We start from the raw sequence: 22,333 nt of genomic DNA on the forward strand, positions 1-22,333 counted from the left end.
TGCTGTTTTATGATTCATGTCTTTGTGAAATTATATGCGCAACATATTAGGACAAAGGAATTCACCATAACATTCTTCTACGTCTCACCAAAAACATTTCAGTTTTATTTAAGATCCAGTAGGCCGTTTACTGCCTCCTGTCACGCGGTTTTATCTCGCCTAGCAAATTCAGTAGAGATTGAAATCAAACGGGATGAGCATGGGACCACCATCCCGATTGAGAATGGAGTGATATGACTGTAAACGTTGTGGATTTGTGTGTGCATAGTATGAATTGATCGATCTGAACGAATGTAACATGCGTTATTAATGGATTTCGGCTCATAAATGAATGTTGCACACATGATGCAAAAATAGTGATTTTGATATTTTCAGAGAGACAGACGTTGGAATGTGATGTAGTTATCATAGGTGGTCGTTCGCGAGCGAAGACTCCACATTAAACATGTGATGTTTCCACTAGCTTGAAGATATAGATTATACACTTCACCGTTTTATGGCTGGCAGGTTGGAATAATCATGTGCCCAGGTAATCTGAACCAGCTTCTCTGCTACCTGCGGTGCCTCTCCCCAGTCAAGGACCCTTGGAACTCCTTAAGCTTTTAATAATTCTCTGGTGTCAACATTCACCGAATGGTGAGCGACCTTAGCAGTGGTCACCGTCGCGTCTCATAACAATCCCGTCTAGTATTGTCCCGGCCAGGGACCGCTTTTATAACACAAAAATTTGCCATCTTGGCGCTGTCCTCCATTTGGCGCTGCGGGAGCGGGGCGGCACATAATTTATGGGTCTCGTTACACCATCCTTCTCTAATAACGGGGCGGTCGCCGGCCGGAGAGGATTCAATATGGGATGATTGACTATACAGTGCGGCCGGGCAAACAGAGATGTCAGCCCGCGTGGACCGGCGGGGGCTGTCTGTCACCGGGCGAGCTGGCTGAGAGGATGTCAGTCACTGCCGCACGGCATACAGGGTGGATCATGCTCGTAATTGGTACAACAGTTATTTTTTACTCATCATACTCGAGGAGGGCATAACATAACAGCATTTGATGTATGCCTAATAAAAGCTTTTTCAATTATGAAAGGAAATAAATAAAACAGATTCAAAACGTAAGTATCAGAAGGAACTTATGTTTAGATACTATCATAATATCGAAATGAGCGAAGAAAATAACCGAATTGAAAGGACCAGCACCTTTTTTATACACCTGGCGATTGGTCGACAACCCTGTATTGTACATACTACATACACACACAATTGCACTTCAAGTCATGCTTCATCCAAGTACTCGAGTTGTCTAATGCATATTTGATGTAACCAGCAATAAAACGACACTCTACTCGACGTAACATGATCCTTTAGAACACGAGAACACGACCGAGCAATAGTGGTCGAGCTTTGACGCTTTTAAAGACTTGGAAAGTTGCTGAAGAGTTCTTTGAACACCCATCCGTGTCTGTTCGGGTTCTTGGTAGACTCAACTGGTCGGTGTATCCGGTCTGTATTCCGGTGACTTTGGACCGGTCACATATGTTTGCCACTCGGCGCCAGCAGCGCAATCGTCAGTGGATTGGAGTGGATTGGAGTGGATTGCGGTGCAGTGTGGAGTGTGAAGTGGAGTGACTGTCGAGGTGGTCCGAGTGTTTGCCCGTCGGCTGGGCCGGCACCGCGGCGGAAAATGACGCACGCTGGGCCTAATTCGTCGCCGGGCAAACACCGTCTGTCAATCGGGGGTTCATGTTCAATAGCTCCGCGGTGCGTCGGCGTCGGTCAGCGGCCAGCAGGGCAGTCTGTCGGCGTTCCACCGACCCGGTCGCAGCTGCGTCGGCTCATTTTATGGCGACCGAACAGTGGGGAGAGGGTGTATTAGTTACAGAGGTTGTCATGCATATGGACGACATAAAACTGAGTGATGGCGCAGTCACAGTTATGAGTGAACGCTAAAATCTGAATCAGATTTCAGGCAGAGGAGCAAACAGACAGAGGGCTTACGAAGGGAAAGAGAGGGAGGACAGAGGATTACTGACAACGGGGCAAAGAACAGGAAACAGAGGAACAGATGAGAAAGTGTAGAACACTGCAGTGTGCTGAAAGTTTGATCACAACTCTTCGCTGTTATTTTATTTAAACATACACATCAGTGAGCACCTGCATTGACTAATTGATCCGGTATGTGAGGGACGGTGGACGACCCCCGTTAATATCGGTGTCCAGGGAGCCCGCCCCGCGCGCCAGCGTATGTCACGATTTATAGTCGCTCTAATGACGCGATGCACGCTGAAGTCGGCATTAGCAATCGTTTGCCGAATAATGACCCCATTCGACACCGATCAACCGGCCAGGAGTTCCCACTGTCATTGGACTTGTCGGCAGGCAATCTATTGCTAGCCGGTATCGGTTTTCCAAGATGCTGATAGTCGATTTGGCGATCACCCGATCTGGCGCAAGTCATATTGCCCTCGAACATGTCATAGCGTTTTCTGACGACATCATATCATCAGGAGTTGATTACAAGGCAATAATGAAACGTCAACGGTATCGTCCGCATTTTTCAAGTCCATTGTGGGTTAAATACCCACAAAAGCATTATAGATCTATGTGAATGTTTCATGTCCACTGCAGCCATGTGCACTACAAGTAAACGAAAGTCACTGAAGTAAATGACGAGTAACTTCGCGTGAGCAACGAGCGTGAATTTGTCGCTGTAGAATACAGACAGAACGCACGCAATAGAAGGAAATAGGAGCAGTTCGAAAACGACGGTAGGCTGACCGACGTCTTATGACGACAACCAATTCGACGAACCATTTTAAACTTTTTTTTCTGAAAACGTTTGGTGCCCCGACACATTTCTACTGCTACCTGTCATATTATGAGGCACTGGCGCTGGCACAGTCATTTCCTTCCATTTCGCGGCTGACTTCCTGCAAAGTGAAACAGGGCGCGGCTTAGCCGGCCGCTTGGGTAACAGACGAGCGGGCTTATCTTTAATGAACGGTTTACGAGGGTCTCCTTAAGTAGATGCCCCCGGGCGGGCAGCCGTAACTGCTGACTGCGTCCGGACCTAATAGCCACCAATGACATGGCTGATGCTCCTATTCCGAGAACTAATTGAAATAAGAGGACCATAACTCGCCTGCCTTTGGACCGTCCCAAATAGCGGCGTCACTGTCCTGTGTCGTTATGTGTCACCGGCCGGTCGTACCGCACAACACTTGCAGCGCCACGCCGACTGAAATGCCGACAGGATTGCAGCGATAATTTGATGTCCAGCTGCGACACATGTCACTTAATAATTTTACTTGATTTTATAACAAAGATACGTTAACCTTTCCGTGAAACATAGTAGTGTGCATGATTATTTGATGACGTGTTCAGGGCAATTACACCTTGACATAAATGTCTTTAGGAAAGGGTTCCTGTCGCTCTTCCGCTAAAACAAATTAAAACAGTGGACGGTTCCGATGCCGATAGGTGCTTTACATTTTATTCACAAGTACAAAGGATTCACATGATGCATGTCACGCACACTCGGATGCACGCTTCCGGTCTGCTACAGGTCGTATGTCGTCGGCGCCTCTCTGCGCGCGCAGCTATCACTACGTCCGGCGTGGGTCAACAGTGCACCAGATCTCCTCCGATTGTCCTTCCGAAGGCAACAACAAGCAGGGTCACATCCTAACCGCTGCTGACATCAACGGAGCGCCGCAGCTGCGCCACTTCACGGCGCAGCTCGCCCGGGGCCAAACCTCTGCGAGCGCGGCTCGCCGACAGAACACTTGGCACAGAAAGCATTACCAGCTGACACTTTGGAGTGCCAGTGACCTCGAGGTTTCCCACAAGAGGGAGTCAGTCATGCACAGGACTCGGGCCTTCTCTGACGGAGCGCGCTTGGCGTCAACTCGGCGAGAAGTCCTCTGGTACTGGTCACTGGTCGGGGAGTCCACACACTGATACCCCGTCACAGGCGCGCTCACGACTGGGTGTATGTAAAACGGCTCTGGCGGGTGGGACACCATGCTATGTCAGATGAAGGAGCAGGGTTCTGCGGCCCTCACACGGCATGTTTTCACTGCCACATCGGCGCGGGCTGCCTCCGAGGCTCCGACCCGCGCAAAGTCACCTAACTCGACCACTGTGCGAAGACCAGCGACGCTTCACTAACAGCACCCGTCCCGGTCTTCTTGTGCATGTCTTCATAGTGACACCGACTTCTCCTGAAGCCGGCTCTCTGACCCTGTAATCTCCCGATCCACATTGCAACGTCCCACAGACGAGTCCTGCTCTAAGCGCACTCACCAGCCCTCTTCTGCTGCCTTCCAAAGTCTAACCCACACTCTCCGCCGTCCAGTCGCCGCTGAGATCACGTCTGACCACGTCCTCACGTCACGTCCGCATCACGTCTGAGGGGCGCACTCGACCAGGGCGAACGTCCTGCCGGCGGGCGCGGAGGCGGCGTCCCACTGTCACGCGCTCTCGGCCGCCGGTCGGTAGCCCAGGTTTAGTCGCTGCAGGAAGAGCAGGATCTGACGGAACCGCGGCCGCTCGGCGTGATCACGGCGCCAGCACTCCAGCATCAGGTCGTATACCTCCTGGCCGCAGGTCAGCGGCGGCGGCAGGTACTCCTGCGGGTGGGGCACGTCAGGTCAGGTCAGCGACTGAGGTAGGTACTCCTGCGGGTAGGGCAAGGCAGGTCAGGTAAGTGGCGGCGACAAATACTCCTTCGGGAAGTTAAGAGTATGTAAGGTCAGGTCAGATCAGGTCAGGTCAGCAGCGAAGGCAGGTACTCTTGTGGGTAGGTCGGAATAGGTCAGGTCAGGTCAGATCAGGTACCTTTGTACCGTTTATTTACGGTCATAGAAGGTCAGGCCCGTGGAAGCGAGTTGTCTCTGATGTCAGGTCGGCAATGGAAGGCAGCTCTCTTGTACGCTATTTTTTTTTTAAGAAACACGAATGACGAATGCATTGCCTTCGTTAAAATACAAGCGATTTTTTAATGAAGAACTCAGCACACATCTCTTGACTACGTCACTGACCGGCAGTCGTCCGCCGTCGTTGTTGTAGAAGAGAGCCAGGTTCGAGATGACGGACTCGTCGCTGAAGTTCTCGAAGGGCTGCTCCCTGGCGAACGTCATGATCTCCCACAGAGTGACGGCGAAGGACCAGACGTCAGAGGCCGAACTCTGCTGGCCCTGCAGACGGAGGAGGGTCGGATCAGTGTCACCGGGGTACTGGTCGTCGGAGAACTAAAACCATTTTATAATTGAACACCTCTCTACCGATATACTGTATTTCACTATGTGTTGCCCGTTTTTAGAAAATTCTCTTCATTTATGAACGCACGGTTCTGGCTGCTATCAAAATACCTTAAGACTTCAAACAGTAGCCTGCAATGCTGCATACGAACCGCTTCAAAGAAGACTGACTCTGTTCGGAGGCCGTCAAGACTCAAGATACCGCAAAGCAATACCTAACCTATGGCTAAGGACGTGGAACAGCTTACGTCGGACATGAGGGCAATATTACCGGCTAATACATATAGCCGCATTTGATGTTTAATTAATCACTCAGCTTCACTCCCTCTGAACCTGCATAACTAACAGTTTAGCTCCGGTGGTAGCAATAAGCTACAGCAGAGTAATATCTGCAAACCTGCCCAAACAAACCGACACAGCTACGTCATTTTGACAGTTATTTAGGCTGGAGAATTCCGCATGACTCTCGAATAGTTGAAGACCGAACTACTTTAACCCGCGCACCGACGGGGGGGGCGGATATCCGCCCCCCCCTGAGGTTTTTCGCGAATAGCGGGAAAACCGCGGCGTGTAGCGCCGCGAAATTTGGTATGACTATTCCCTTATCAATTTTACACATGGTGTGCAAGTTTGAACCTCCTACCTTTCAAGGTCAGGTCACCAGGTCACTTTGAATGACCCAACCTCAAGTCACTTTTTTGCAACTTTGTCACCGTGCCAGAGCTACAGTAGATGTCGGAGGCCTTTGAAAGTCGCAGGATGTTATAAGGTCATTAGTAGCTACAATTAGTATATCTCGGAATTTTGATATCGGTGACCTAAGGTCAGGTCAATTTCGCGACCTCCCCATTATAAGTCAATGGGGGAAAAATCAACTCCCTGTTTTTACCACTAAAACGGGTCGGAATGGCCCCATATACCATACATGACTTCATATACGATCAACCTTCACTACCTTGAGGTCTGTTTTGCTGTTGGGCAGCTGTGAGGTCATGTGACGTCATCAAAGGTCACCAAAGGTTTTTGGCCAATAACTCCGTACAGGAACAAGATACAGACGCGTGGATGGTCTCATTGTGTTCAGCTCGTCAAGACGCATCGAATGATATACATGATGACCTCGAGGTCACGTGACCTGAGGTCAACCTTTGACCTTGACCTTTCGAGGTCAACATATATATCATTCGATGCGGATTGACGAGAGGATCACGATGATGCCCTTAGTTTGTTCCTATCTTGACTAATTCGAAAGTTATTCGAGAAAAACTCTCTCCATATTTAGCGCCGCCATTTTGACTTTTTCGACCCCTGTGACGTCATCTTTGACCTGACCTGAAAATGACCTTGGTAAAAATTGTAGATCTTGACCGTGCGTATCCGATGCCGTTTACCGCTTGTCGCTATCTTGCTTCGTTCTCGAGATCTCAGGGGGGGCGGTCTTCCGCCCCCCCCCCGTCGGTACTAAGTTGGCGCAGACCCCCGTCGGTGCGCGGGTTAAATACAAAAGCAGGGTCAGAGAGGCAGCCAATAGTTGCGGCGTTTTCACGCAATGCCACCATAAGAAATTATGATAATTAATGCACATTCGACATTTATCCAGACTCCATGCAATAAGCGGCCTATGTACCACAGCTTATGACTTGGAGCAAAGCCATATCGACCAATCAGCTAACACGTGGGACGAAGGTTAGACCGAACTACCTAGGCAAAAGGCAATTGACATAATATGCATGACGCAATGCTCCAAACTGGTTAACCCGCGCGGGGCTGGGGGGGGGTAAATTTTACCCCCCTCGCGAATTTTTGCGATCGCCAAACTTTCAGTACCTTTTCTTACATCAATTTGACACGTTCCCTGAAAATTTGAGCGAAATCCGTCGGAATTTTTTTGAGAAATTGACGTTTTAGTGACGTCATGTTCGCCATTTTCGCCTCAAAAACGGCAAAAGTTCAAACGCCGCTAACATCTTCATTTTTAAAGGAATCAAGACGTAACAAAAAATGTTATATGTAATTTTACTTTGTCTATCAAATGGCTATCTCGGTTTTTGAAAATTATGGATTTTGGCCTAAATTTTTTCAAAAAACTGACTTTTTTGGGAAAATCATTATAAAATCCAAAATTTTGAGTCTATCGAAAAAACCGGAATATATGTCAGAGAAGTGGTCTATGTGCACCTACATACCAAATTTTAGAAGAATCGGTTCAAAAATGTGGGAGTTATTTAAAGTTTTATGACGTCACGACACACAAAATTCTTGAAAAATGACTTTTTTGGAAGTTCTAGACCTCGTACGGAAACAAAAATAGCACCATTCGATTCGCCGCGAAAAACTGCATCAGATAGACGCCTTTTTAGGCCTTAACAACCAACTTCAAAATTTGACCTCACTTGACCTGACCTTGACCTGACCTCGACCTGAAATTCATCCAGAGGTGGTCCATATCACTTATTGAGTGTGCCTATTGAATTCTATGAGTAAAATGACCCATAAAACATGTGTCGCACATGCCCTTTTCTATATTTTGTTTTTTGGTGACCTGACCTGACCTGACCTGACCTTGACCTTGACCTCTGAATGATATTGTATGCAACGAATATTGTCTTGGTAGCCTAAGAACACGTTTTGGGCGATCAGTCTCAGTCCATGACTCCATTCTTCGGCAACTACGGTGCAAGGCCGATACTGTAGAAACTTGCAATTTGTACCCTTGACCTGACCTTGACCTTGACCTCAAACTTTAAATTAAGTACATGTTTTTAGTAGTTCGTGATGAGAGCTTTCGATTGGCGTTTGAATTTTCCAAATTGGACCATTAGTTCGGGAGATAACAGGGGGGGGGGGTAAAATTTACCCCCCCCCAGCCCCGCGCGTTCGGCTGGAGACCCCAGCCCCGCGCGGGTTAAGGTTTTATGCTACGGTTACGCAAGATTTATCACTCAAGTAGAGATATGGCATGCCAACCACACTTCTTCAACCATCGTGCGGATCTGAATAAGCACGGTTTGGATCATGATCAATATCGGTACCTATTAAATACCATGCATACGCTAAGATATGGCAATACTACTTGATAAAAATACCACTGAAAAAAAATCAGCTTTGGAATAGTACGCTGCAAAAATAATGCTCCCTCGTTTGACAAACGACCATCATTTTTGGCGACATTGCGAAAATAAGTAATTGCTTCCTTCTTTCATCAGCTGAAGCTACAAAGTTCCCAATGGGGCTGCCGAGTCAGAGGTGATTTATCACAAAACTCGCGGACATCTATTATCATATTCAGTGCGCGGCCGAGGCCCGTCGGTGGCTCAGGGCCGCCAGGATCACAAGACGGTGTCAGGGAGAGGTTGGGACTCCTGTCCTACCACAGGCAGTACTCACCATGAAGAGCGCCTCCCAGGCGATCCAGCGGACCGGCAGTCGGGTGTGGTCGTCCAGGCGGTAGTAGTCAGCCGAGTATAACTCCCTCCCGGAGCCTGTGTCCGTCAGCTTCACATGCAGCTCGTCAAACACTACGCAGTTTCTGCGAGAACGGCGCGGGGGGGGGGGGGGGTCACCGACAGACTTCACATTCAGCTCGTCAAATACTTTTCATGCGGCGGGTGAGGCGGGCGGAGCGTCACCAAATGCTACTTGTGCGAGCAGAGGATAATGATTTTATACAAGTTCGGAAAATAGATAGCCTGCATAAGTGTCCATGGCTAATTCAACAGCTGAGGCGCCAAGTCTCTAAAATGAAACAGGCAGAGTCGGATCCAGCTCAGAGTTTTTTTTTTTTGGGGGGGGGGGGGCAAACCATAACAATTTATCGATTCTTTCCATGCCTCGTCCATAGGCGTAATGTTAAAATTATGCCGTTTGGGAGGGGCAAATGCCCATTTTGCCCCCTCCCCCTGGATCCGCCACTGGAAACAGGTGACCGCTGAGGCATCTCTGCACTAGAGAAAGGTGGCTGCCGACTGATGGCTGGTGACCGGCGTCTGGAGACAGGTGACCGATGTCCTCCAATCTGTGACTGGTGACCCACCCCGCCAGCTCATCTGACCCCCATTACACCAATGGCGGCGATGCGTGTCGTAATGTCCCGGCTCATTGCTCAGAGGCTCAGTGGCTCAGAGGCTCAGCGGCTCAGCGGCTCAGCGTGAGAGGAGTGCCACTATCCACCATCAGACATCAGTCCTTATTAGTGAGGTGGGCCGAGCCCGCGGCGACGGACGGACTGCAGCGACCCAGAGGCTCGCGGGGATTATGACAAAGATAGTGTGGGCCCCAATCGTGGAGAGTATCCCTTTGATCACACTATTCTCAGTGCACATCGGTGTTCTCACCTCGTCGCCAGGTCCTTGTGTACCACGTTGTTGTCCTCCAGGAAGCTCATTCCAGACGCAATTTGGGAGGCGATATACAACAGACTGCCGTTACTGGAACAACAGAAACGGCAAGCATGTTAGAGCTATTCCTATCGACGCATTCAATCAGTCATGAGTCAATCAAAGGTCTTATTTGGATACATCCATAAGCGTGGCGCGCCTGCAAAACGGCGAGCCGGCTTATGAATTGACGTCTCATGAACAGCGCACATATCGCCAGCTGTCACAATTTCATTCGCCTCAGTAGAAGCAATCGGGGAGAGCCGGGTCATTTCTCTGATCACATGGCGGCCCCACGTGTAACATGAGCCTATTTTAGGGGCGGCGCGGAGCTGTCGGCGTGGGCTCCCGGCTCGTCCGGCCGGCCAGCCGACACTTAAACTGTAGTTAAACAGCTGCGGAGCGCCGAGCAGCCGGCCGCAGTGCCGGCTGTCGGCTCTGATCAATGATGTGGCCACCGGCGGCGGCTGTCCGGCAGATACAGACACAGAGACACATATAACAGGCACAGAGACACACAGACACAGACACACAGACACAGACACACAGACACAGACACACAGACACAGACACACAGACACAGACACACAGACACACAGACACAGACACACAGACACAGACACACAGACACAGACACACAGACACACAGACACAGACACACAGACACAGACACACAGACACAGACACACAGACACAGACACACAGACACAGACACACAGACACAGACACACAGACACAGACACACAGACACAGACACACAGACACAGACACACAGACACACAGACACAGACACACAGACACAGACACACAGACACAGACACACAGACACAGACACACAGACACAGACACACAGACACAGACACACAGACACAGACACACAGACACAGACACACAGACACAGACACACAGACACAGACACACAGACACAGACACACAGACACAGACACACAGACACAGACACACAGACACAGACACACAGACACAGACACACAGACACAGACACACAGACACAGACACACAGACACAGACACACAGACACAGACACACAGACACAGACACAGACACACGGACACCGACACACAGACACAGACACACAGGCACAAACAGAAGTGTGTGTAGATGCGAATTGCGAAGGAGTTGATGCCTGAGACTAATTTTAGAAACATATATTTTTGTTGCGAACTTCTAAGCATAAAGTTTAACGCGACTTCCTAAGTCACGTGTCTGGAAGAAAGTACACGGCAGTGTTCCCACGGACACAGCATATACGTAACGTCAGAAACCATCAGCCAGCCGACCACGAGTTGCTACGAGCCACCCCGGGGTTTACAAAGCCCGCCAGCTCTGTTACACACTGCGGTGGGACCGGGATCAGAGCCCGCATGCGATCCCCCTCTTATGCATACTGATGGCGCGGCGAGTGGGAGCCACGCTAGGAGTGCAGCCAACTTGAGATCGCCCGGGGCTCGGCCAGGTGCGCGGCTGCCGACAACTTTTAATATCCCCGGGCAGCGGCGCCGTCTCCGGGAACCGGCGCTGACCGCAGGGAGCGCGCCGTGCGTCTCCGGGATGGACCGGGAGGTCTCCGGGAGAGACCAGCGCTGGGACCGGGAGAGGCCAGCCGGAAGAGACCGGACGGTCACCGCGCCAAGAGAGGACCAGCGCTGAGACCGGGCGAGGCCAGGTCGGGCTCGAGACAGGGACTGATGCTGAAACTAGCGCTAAGACCAGCGCTGAGTGCGACGCTGGTACAGGAGCTGAGACCGCGGCGTCTGCCCACCTGAGGACGCTGCCGGCGCAGGTGCTGGTCTCGGAGACGCGGCTCTGCAGGAACTGGTTGAGGTCGCCCAGCGGCGAGTGCTCCACCAGGATGGCGGCCGGGTCCTCGCCGACACCCAGCACGGCGCACAGGTGCTGGCAGCGCAGCCGGCAGCCCAGCGACAGCTCCTCGCGGAACTCGGCGCTGAAACAGAAACAAATTAAAAGGTGAACGATCAAACATCCAACGGCGGCCCCGCATTCCGTGAACTCGGTGACTTTGGCGTTGAGCACTGAGAAGTTCGGGTGACTGGTGCATTTATTGAACAGAGTTTTGGAGGATACAGGCCGATGGCATCTTATAAACCAAATGTCTCAGGTTTCTGGTAATGTTTCGACGTTACAGCGCAAACTCTGCCCAGACAGGCATCGACTTTTGTTACAATTAAATGCACTTTGATCTATTTACTTTAATTCTTTTTTCACCTTGCCTTTAAATATGCAACCGGTAGGTTACTATAATCTTGGAGACATTACTGCTATAAGAAAGCAATCGAGTAAAATGCACCGGGCAGCCCATTAAACTGCGTTTCCTGGAATTAAACGGTTCTTATCCTTATCAATTATATCCTTATACCTCTGCTGTGAGATAGTATACGAAACATTTTGGCCAATATTACTTTTCCTGACTTGTCCCGATTGCAATTATTTTGTTGACTGTGTGAAGAGGGTATATAATATGAAAAGCAATCACTGCTTGAAAAGTGCATGGGCTGTATTCGGCTGCCCATTTAATTTAATTTGAATACAGCATGGGCTGTATTCAAATTAACAAAAGAGGAAGGTCATTATCAGAGAATTGCCTTCTCCGCAGGGGCTCTCAGAGGGAGGTCATTATCAGACGCAAACGTGACGCGTGGAGGTGTCAAATGCTCGAAAAATATGAAAATTCCCCGTCCTGTAGGCGGAAGCACTGAAGCTGTCGTACATTGCCGAGTGTCAGCGCCGGTGTGACTGGGTCTGGCAGCGAGTCCCGTTCTGGGTAGCTAATTTCCCCTCTGTGAGAGGTGGCGGCTCCGTGCGCCGGCCGCCGAGCGGTGCCGGCCCGCGGACGACGGGTCCGATGATAACCGGGCGCGCGCGGCGCCGTGCCAGTGATATCCCCTGGCGGCCGCATCCGGACCGGGATATTAGATCGTCACACAGCCGTGATAGATTGAAACTGATCCCGGCGCACGCGACGCCTTTTTACCGGCCGAATCATGTGCTGAAATACAGTGTGCTATTTCGGAGAGTGGTCTGAAAATGGTACTGACACCAGGCACGTCAATGTGGCATAGTGAATGTGGCTGGCCTGAGCGGAATGTCAAGCAGCTACAGACCATGACAGGATTATCCCTTCCTCCTCCCCCAAGAACGAGGGATTAATTGTTGTCAGGCGTTCTATACTGATTGCTTGAAGCAGGGAAGCGGTTTCTCAAACGACGCGTCCTATCTCGGCACAATTAGGGCGTCCCGTCGGCCATGTGTCGGACGGCGACAAACAGGGTCGCCACTAATTCCACTGCTCATCCCGCAAGATTAAATACGCCGCCGCACGACGAGCGCCATTGGCTCTCCAGGCACGTGCCTGTTCTTTTCGGAGTTAAAAGCGGCGTCTGACGCGGGCGCGGTGCTTTCAGCGTTGTCCGCCGGCCACAATATCGCCCCACTCGGTGCGGCGGGGGGCCGACGGCCACAGACGCGCCGCCGCCGACTGATGAGCTAATTGAAATTCCGCGCCGTGTCCGCCGCGCGAATAGAAAAATAATTCAGTCGACGTCGGTTGACCGACGCGCACGGCGTCCAGACGGCGAGCGATGGTCCAGGAGGGTGAGACCGAGCCCCATCTAGCTGGCTGCGGCGGTGGACAGGGCGGACGTGGGCCCATTCGGTGCGTAGCAAAAAAAAAAAAAAAAAAACGGGCAAAGCCGGCTGATGAAGAAAAGCGAATAGCTACCCCCGGCGCACAAAACGATCGCATGGATTCCAATAGATTTTTTTTAAAGCAAAACAGCTGATACTTTTCTGATGGCTGATTCACACGGTTATCTGCTCAGCATGGTATCGAACAAATTGGTATCATCCCTTGGCAACGAACAATATCACTGTTCGATGGCGTCCCGAGGGAGGTTTCTCGGGACTAAGAGTAAAAAATCCCAAAGTATTTTAGTAACATAGTAACAGCGAGTTCTTGAAGACTGGGATTCAAAGAAGCGAGTGAGTCGCCGCCTAAGTAGAAGGCTTCGTTTTCTCAGGAGAGCAGGCCCAAACGTACTTTACGTATCAGCCACAAGTGCGTGTCTCACGTTCTCTGAGAAACTTCCAACGTCTATACGGAGGAAGTTCTACTCTGCTTCCTGATGCCGACCCCGCATATATGTAATATGTATTCTGTAACATTCCAGAGCTGAGAAATCACGTCTATGGTGAACAAATTTAGAGTCTGAAGTGCAGCAAACATCCAATATTCGGCAGGTTAAATATCACGCAGTAAACGATATCTTCGGAATGTTTTCGTATACAAATGCTTGTTAACCGAGCTGTTAACCACGGATCTTGTGTGATGGTCGCTTTGTATGGCGTTTATCATAAAACATATCATATAAGTAACACAAGTAACAAGTAACATATAAAACATATGTAACATAACATTTTACCACACATAAAAACATATCAGCAACCATTGCCATCGCCGAAAGCATTGGGTGTCTGGAAACCATGGCAAATCCATAATTGCCATCCTCCTTTCCAAAGTTATGCATCGCATTGTGGATCACATTCACAAAGCTTCATCAGGCGTGAGTAACCAACACTTCTATGCACACCATGAAAGCGTCTAAAGATTTCGAAAACCAATTTGTACTTCATTACTGTGCCGTGCGTCGGTGGCGATATGGGTCGGCCGTGGCGAAACGTCAGCATGGCGCGGCGGCCGGAATCTGCCGCGCTATAGACTGTGCCGCATGGCTCCCGCGTAATGCGGGACAGAATACCAGGCCATATTGAAAGGAACTGCCCGTTCTGGCGGCGGGAGATTGAGAAGTCGCCTGGAAACGGGGCATCTGCTGCCGAATCACCATGAATTTCGGCCAAGTTTACAGCGGCAGCGACACGGGCTGGCGAGATCGGATAAGGCTCGTTCGTTGCGGCGCGGCCCCGTGTGCCCCATCCGGCGTACAAATTACCGACCGCGGTCCGCCACTGTGGCAGCCCGCCGCACCGCACTGCCGCGGCGGCCACGGATAATTTATGACCCAACCACTGCCGGCCTGATTAAGTAAATAAAACGGAAATAACAAGTCAAGAAGTCTGCAATCAACACTGGAAACAATTAACGTGGAGACGAATATGGATTGTGGCGAAACTCGCAACCTGGCGTAAACATCATTAATGCGCGACAGTATCCACAATCCTGGATTGAACAAAAAAGGCAGAGCCAGAGCCCTTTCGCAAAGTCAACTAAATTCACAAAATAGATTTTGTTTAACCATTTTGATGAGTTGCACGCGACCTAGCTGAATTACTTGTAAAGCAATTATCCTCCATTCATTGGCCGAGGAGGTGAAGTTCGGTAGATGTACGAGTAGGCCCTCATGATAACCCGTAATACATTAATCGCTTTGCATCACGTAGTCAATAGCCGGAATTATTTCATTACGTAATTTAAATACCCACAAACATCATCCATCATCATTAATATCCCTAATAAACTGTCATCAAGCCACAATTTAGGATGCCGCTCGATACTTGCGCAATTTATTCGCCAATTCCTTGATGACTTTATTTCGAACGACAAAGAGTCGAGGCATGTTGACCTTCTTTATTTCCAGCATCTCTGCCCTGTTTCATTTTGCAACTATTCGCTGTTGGCTGGACAGAAAGGCGTTCAAAGTCTCCAAACAGACGCCTTTTCATCTGGCGTTCAATTTCCTGTTGGCGTCGCATGTGGCTCGCTCGTTGGACGCCGTTGTTTGCGTCACGCCTGCGCCGCTATTGTCCCCTGTCAAGTCCAAACATTTGTAAGCTCGCCGCCAAATATGGCAACACCGCTTATTAGTTTCGCGAAGCTCTAGCGGCGCTGACTACCCTTCGCGCGTTTGAACAATACCGCCAGTCTGAGGGGCCCGTGAAGCGCCCTGGCGCGATTTTAAGGCCGGCGACCGGTCCAGGTTTTCTCGGTGAGTGTATTTTTGCTGCGTTGCGGCGCTGTGGAGAAGTTCGCGGTGCTCGCCAGCAGTCGTTACCTGGTGCGGCGGACAGTGACGAAGACAAATGGGTGCGGCAGGTTATGAGGTGGTCGGCGGAGCAGGACGGGACGTCGCCGGCGGCGGCGGGGGCGGCGGTGTACTCACGGACTAACGAGACGTGCTCCGGGCCGCGCTCCCGCATTTCCGCCGGCAAACACACTGTTCCGGCGGAGCGCCTTACCCTGAGCCGAGACCGGTGTTCCAGCATTGAGCACCGAACCGAGTGACCGATACTAGTCAATTGGCAGTGTAGCTTATTGGATCCAGTGAAAGACTATGAGCGATAATGCATTCAAGGAACTTATAAACAATCTAATGAAAACAACAAGGCTGAGGAAAACAGGAGAGACTGAGCTAGCTAGAAAGAGGAGAGACGCTGAATCTAAACACTTAATTTGCATGAGATCGCAGCTGCGCATTTACGCTTATTATAGGTATTCCAGAACAGTCATGTTTGTTCCGTTGGTCTGCATCGTCAGCCAATACTTCTCAAGACATATAGGATCAAATCCTCCAAGTAGCAAGTGGCTGCGAGCACTAAGCAGGTAAATTTGAGTCCAGAAATGATTCAGAGTAGCCGGCTTTATGTGAGAAGAAATACCAGCTCGATAGACCATTGACCGATGCAGTGTGGTGGCGGTTTTATTGCCACCGATACATTGCATGGTATTGCTGCATTACAATGATTACAAGCACCGTTTGGCACTGTGACGATTAATGGTGTTCCGCGTCCCCGGTCCGAGTTACAAGTGCAGCGGGTCGTTCTAACTAAGCCGCGCGCTGCACGACTTTGCACTTCGGTAACTGGGCCGTGTGAATTATGTCGATACGTCAGAGGTCGCGAGTTGCTGCGACTTTTGTAAGTACGCGTTTGATAGCCATGAGAATGGCATGCATTGCTGTCTGACAAGTTGTACCCTCACTCGATCGAGTTATAATTTACAGGCTTGTTCAAATGCGCCTATAAGTCACGCACTGACATTGCGAACAGCTTCTAAGAATCCCCCGTATACGACAGCTGCCCTCGCCGCGTACTCACAAAAATCCACCACGAAAGCAGTAGCGGCGGAACACCTTCAATTAAGGGGGGGGGCACTGCCGGCTTTTGGCCCCATTCTTTCCATGCAACGCCCATAGGGCTAATGTTCAAATGCCAAAATCAAAGGGGGCACGGTGCCCCGGTGCCCTCCCCGTTCCGCCGCCTATGCTGACGAAAGCTGTGTTCCTAGCTTTCACAGACATCCGCATTCCTCGTGCTCACTGATACGATTGGTGAGGGTGTAGGGAGAACCGGCGCGGGCCGGGACTGACCTGAGGGCGGCGCTGATGTTCCTCCGCACACATTTTCCGATGGCGACACTGCCGGGCGGACAGCGGTCGTCCACCAGCTCGTACAGCAGCAGCTGCCGGCACAGGTCCAGTGGTCAGTTGTATATTGATAGAGACAAGTAAAAAAACACGGAACAAATAGTGCATGGACTCGTTTCGATTATCAAATCTTCATCAGGATGACAAACTCAGAGAGAAAACAAGATATCTTGTTTTCTCTGTGGTTATGTCATGCTGATGAAGATTTAATAATCGAAACGCGTGCATGCACTATCTGTTCCGTGTTTTTCTCCTCAGTGGTCAGTGGTGAGCTGAGCTAGCAGCCGGTCAGTGGTGAGCTAAGCGGGCAGCTGCTTAGTGCTGAGCTCAAATACCAGCTGCTCTGCCCTGAGCCTAGCTGGCAGCTGGTCAGGACTCAGCGGGCAACTGTTAAGGGCTTAGCCTTGCGCGCGACTGGTCAAGGTTGAACTCAGTGGAGAGCTGGTCAGCTGTCAGGTCAGATGGCAATCGAACCAGCAGAACAGGCTGTCAAAGTCGCTAACAGGGCTTAGGACTTTGACTTCCTTGCTGGTTACCCCAGTGGGTAGGATTGAACTTTAAGACAACAAACATATAACAGACTCGCAGTATACGACAGCTGAGGGACGGGCGAAGAACAAAACCAGAATGGTGTGACCTCGGCACACACGGATTACAGTTGTTTTCGCCGACACTGGATATTATGTTGACCAAGTAGCACCACAAAGCTTTACTAGGCACTATATGCCAGTTTTATTATGTATGCCAGCTCTGTTGTGTAAGAAGGCTGGAAAATCAAGAGCAAACACACAGGCACCAGGCTCCGGTGCCAAGTAGAGGACTGAGGTGCTAATAATGCCCACACCGGCGTCACTCCAGTATTATTCCCAGCGCTGTGCTATGTTGTGAGGCTGCCAGTGAGTGGGCGGTGGAAACAGTGCTTATGTTAGCCGCCTCCCTCGGAATAGTGAGCTGTGTACGGGACCGTATGCCACGTCAATACCGCTATTGACGCGCCGGTAATCCCCTAGGTAAACAGACCGCCTACGACGGGCCGGCCGACATCCATTCGGTCGCGGCGGCGACGGTACCTACGTGTCGCAGCGTTCACGCACCGCTGGAGGCGCGGCGGTGCAATCTCTGCGGCTCCATCTATCCGCTGTCCCCCGGGTTACTGTTGAGGTGGATCGCTATCCAGGGTAGCCGCACCGCCGCGCCGGCCGGACACACTATCCTTCCCCGTCCGCATCCCCCCCGCCCCCCGCCGCCGCCCCGGCCCGGTCCGCACTGACAGCTGATTTATTTGCTACATATGCCGGGGAATTAAACCACCCGGGCCGGGCGGCGGTGCGTCACCTTAGCGCGGGCCGCCGGCGCCGCCGCGGCGCAGCGCATTGGTATTCATGCCAACTGTAGCGCTGATTTCCCGATTATTAGATTGAACTCCAGCGGGAGCCGGCAGCCGAGGCGCCCCGACCGGAAGACACGCGGAATTCGCCGCGACGCTCGGCGGAGACAAGGCGGACGTCGGCTGCCGACAGAGCGACGGACAGACGGACAGACGGACGGGCAGACGGGCAGACGGACGGACGGACGGACGGACGGACGGACGGACGGACGGACAGACGGACAGACGGACAGACGGACAGACGGACAAACGGACGGACGGACAGACGGACGAATAGACGGACAAACGGACGGACGGATAGACGGACGGACAGACAGACGGACGGACGGACGGACGGACGGACGGACGGACAGACAGACAGGCGGAAAGACAGCCGGACAGACGGACAGACGGATGGACGGACGAACGGACAGACAGACAGGCGGAAAGACGGACGGACAGACGGACAGACGGACGGACAGACGGACGGACAGCCAGACAAACGAGCTAATTCTGGGGCAGTCTGTCCTCGCAATCGTGCCCGCTGAGGACGTTGAATGTGTTTGTTTCTAAAAATAAATTTGGGAAGAAGACAATTATTCTGTCCCATCAACTTCAACTCCACCATAGTGTGTAATTTATCTGATGCTGGTTGAATGTTACATCGCTTTGTTCTTAAAGCTGACACAGTAAATTAACCATAATTAAACAGAGGCTCATGGGGAAACAATCACTTGGATTGTTTCGATCCAAGCCGATAGATCTGGGGCAATCAAGTAGCCTCACGCAATTATAACAGGCCTACCGTTATCAAATAAGTACATAAAAGTCAGTGGAAATGTTTCCAGAAAGAAGTTAAACTAAAACGATTGCTAATTCTACCGATAATCATGGCAGAAGCATATTCATAAGCATGGGTGCAACTTTCAAACTAAGGTTCGTTTATTCCACCAACAAGTTGCCAAATGTCCCTCCCCCCATTTGTTTCCAATAATCTATTCCCACGCCTGTTAAAGTATAAAACTTGGCAGTGTTGGCCAACGAACGATTGTGCTAAAAACTATTTTTCAGGAAATGCCATGCATCCTTTATAATCGCCTCAGTGTTTTCCATATCGCCATTTGGCCCATTTTCACGCTCTGGTTACGTTGTCATATGTACGCCACACCACCGCCTTTTCCCCTCACCCTCTGCGCTGCCTTCCAATAGGCCGCGCTGGTCGAGCCTCGGTATGTATAAATGCATGCATCTGGCACAGGTCGACCGATTGGCGGGGGGGGGGGGGGGGCGTCAGAGGGAGGCTCTGGGCGCCCCTGCCGTCAGAACCTGCCGCCTTCCTACAGCTGCAGTCCTGCCGCCCTACCACCCGTCTGCGGCCCCCGGCGTTCACGGGAGGTGTAATCAATAGGCGACCGGCACGTGTGTTGCTGATCACCAGACCAATTACGTTCGACAAAAGCCAGCTGCCTCTGGCCGGCGGCCACCCACACACAGAAAAATATTGACACCGTTAGCGGTGTAATTGCACCGTACATATCTGAGCACTTGAGGAAAGTTAGTTTAGTCCCTTCCCCGCTTAAATTACTCGCGCTTCCAAATGAACACCAGGAAGAAGGTAATTGAACACTGTTAGGAGGGTTGGGTGTTTTAATACATGTAGCAAAACACCCAACCCTCCTAACAGTGTTCTATTACCTTCTTCCTGGTGTTCATTTGGAAGCGTGAGTAATTTAAGCGGGGAAGGGACTAAATTAACTTTCCTCAAGTGCTCAGATATGTACTGTGCAATTGTACCGCTAACGGTGTTAATATTTTTCTGTGTGCACCGACCCGCCCTCTCGCTCTCGCGGACATGCAGACGCAGAAATAGGCGCGTGGATGCAAAACAATACAGGCACAGAAACACACGCAAAGAAAGAAAACGTACAAGAATCACCACCATCATTTTGTAATTAGGGAAATGGCAGACGGATATTAACAGTTTAACAAATTTGCAAGCGCAAAAAAGACATGTTGAAGAAATCATTGACTTACACAAGAACATCAGCATTCAGATAATGGAAAACGTTAGATGAAGAAAAAACAATCACTCATGTAACTTTTATGTTTTCTGTCCATGATAAAATACCTTAAGTTAACTGGTCGTCGGTCATTGTATACCTATATCTATGATGACATCATTCACAGAAAATGCCGATCTAAAATATGATTTATCAGAGAGTATATCTGAACAGAAAGAGCAGTGTGCTAGTGTGTTCGGTGCGTTAGGTCAGTATGCTTTGTTGTGTGTTTGTAGAGCAGTGTGTATGTATGTATGTATGTACTGACACCAAAAGCCTTCCACATAATGGCGTGGCGATTACGGCTTTGCGTTTATGGCATTTTCAAGCTGCATTACCGACATGAATGGTGTCACTGTTTCCTAAATGCGAGCACGTCCCTCCAGACTACTATACCAATTAGGCTTGAGGCGCCCTCAGTGCCTGTCGCATACGCTTGAACTTTGCCCGCGGTATTTATTTATTATTGTAAATGTATTCGTACTGCGCACCAGAGACGAATTTCCTTTGCGGATATGAAGCCAGCGTTACGGCCACGGAGTTCTAATTATGCGCTGATTAGTGAGTCATACGCAATCCATGAGCACGGAACTCATGTCCAGTGATTATTTCATGTCCATGTCCAGTGTATTATTTGTACCGTTTTGCCCATGAATGGTACACCCATTCATCGATAATATGCAATTATTGGAATAAGAATAACCCAGATTGATTCACCAAAATATAAAATTGAAATCTAGAAACCGGGCGTTTTCTTTTCAATATACTGTGTAATTTATAGATAGATGCCAGAGGTCCATTGAAAATCAAGAAGCAATCAAGGAACATCAAAGGAAAATTATTGCGCTACCATGCACGAGGCCATAACTCGAAGATTTGCAGGCATATATCTAGTTTAGTTAACTCAAAATTATTTCATGCCATAGTATAAATGTCATTTGCGCAAACAGTAGCCCTCAGTCCTCGTGTCTTGGAGTTTGTTTAATTAACCCGCGCCACGTAAAGCTATCGGCGGACCCTACCACCCGTAGAGGGGGCCGGTTCGGCCCCCCTCCTAAGATCTCGGAAATTTACCACCGGATTTTCATATAATACAAAGAGCGTTCGATAGCCCCACCGCGGAACAACCTTGTGACCAGATTTGATTGACCTCGGTCCAACCGATGACGTCGCAGGTCAGGTCAAAGGTCGCATTTTCACCGTTTACAGGCATTTCAAGAGATGTGTTGTGAAATCGAGTAAATTGGTAAGTTATTTAATAAAAATCATCGATGGAAAATTGTTCGTCAAACACATATTTTGCTATCTGAGGTCACTCATATCAGGTCAGACTCAGGTCACAGAGGTCAGGGCACAGAGGGCACAAAAGTGTCGTGTGATACATGTTTTACCTATAGTCCATTTTACATGACAAATGCGATTATGTGGGCCAGGCAGCCTTTGGGCCAGTTTAGGTTATGGTCAGGTGAAGGTCAGGTCAAGGTCAAGTCAATATTAGGTCAAATTTCAAGGTTGATGTTTTTCGATGCATCTCGTCACGGGAAGTGTAATGGTCGTTTTTGTTTTGCGCTACATGATCTAGCATTGCCAACAATTGAGTTTGAAATTTGACGTCATCATTTTTGAAGTTTTTGTTTCGTTTTAACGTGGCGAACAATAGATATCAACCTGAAATTTGGTATGTGGATAGATAATGGTAGGTACTATTATAGATATTCCGTTTTTTTTCGAAATTCGAAAATTTTGGGGGGATTTTTGGCTACTATATCTAAACCATCACTTTTTATTTTTGGGGGTCAAAATCCAAAAATTTCAAAAATTATAGATAGCAGTTTTATAGCCCTGTTAATTATACA

General features: G+C 49.9%; 1 protein-coding gene across 1 annotated transcript in view; it reads right to left on the reverse strand.

Moving 5' to 3' along the window:
• Positions 1 to 3,470: 3,470 nt before the first annotated feature.
• Positions 3,471 to 22,333, reverse strand: part of LOC122381624 (discoidin domain-containing receptor 2-like) — a 53,520-nt gene continuing 34,657 nt past the window's right edge. Inside the window, exons 13-18 of the mRNA XM_043366022.1 lie at positions 16,995 to 17,086; positions 11,417 to 11,599; positions 9,595 to 9,687; positions 8,648 to 8,789; positions 5,042 to 5,197; positions 3,471 to 4,630 (exon numbers count right to left, since the gene is read on the reverse strand). Of these exons, the coding sequence (XP_043221957.1) occupies positions 4,472 to 4,630; positions 5,042 to 5,197; positions 8,648 to 8,789; positions 9,595 to 9,687; positions 11,417 to 11,599; positions 16,995 to 17,086 (825 nt within the window). The 3' untranslated portion in view covers positions 3,471 to 4,471. The remainder of the gene's footprint in view (positions 4,631 to 5,041; positions 5,198 to 8,647; positions 8,790 to 9,594; positions 9,688 to 11,416; positions 11,600 to 16,994; positions 17,087 to 22,333) is intronic.

The sequence above is a fragment of the Amphibalanus amphitrite genome, unplaced genomic scaffold (assembly GCF_019059575.1).
Source record: "Amphibalanus amphitrite isolate SeventyFive unplaced genomic scaffold, NRLGWU_Aamphi_draft 000123F_arrow, whole genome shotgun sequence".
NCBI classification, from domain to species: domain Eukaryota; kingdom Metazoa; phylum Arthropoda; class Thecostraca; order Balanomorpha; family Balanidae; genus Amphibalanus; species Amphibalanus amphitrite.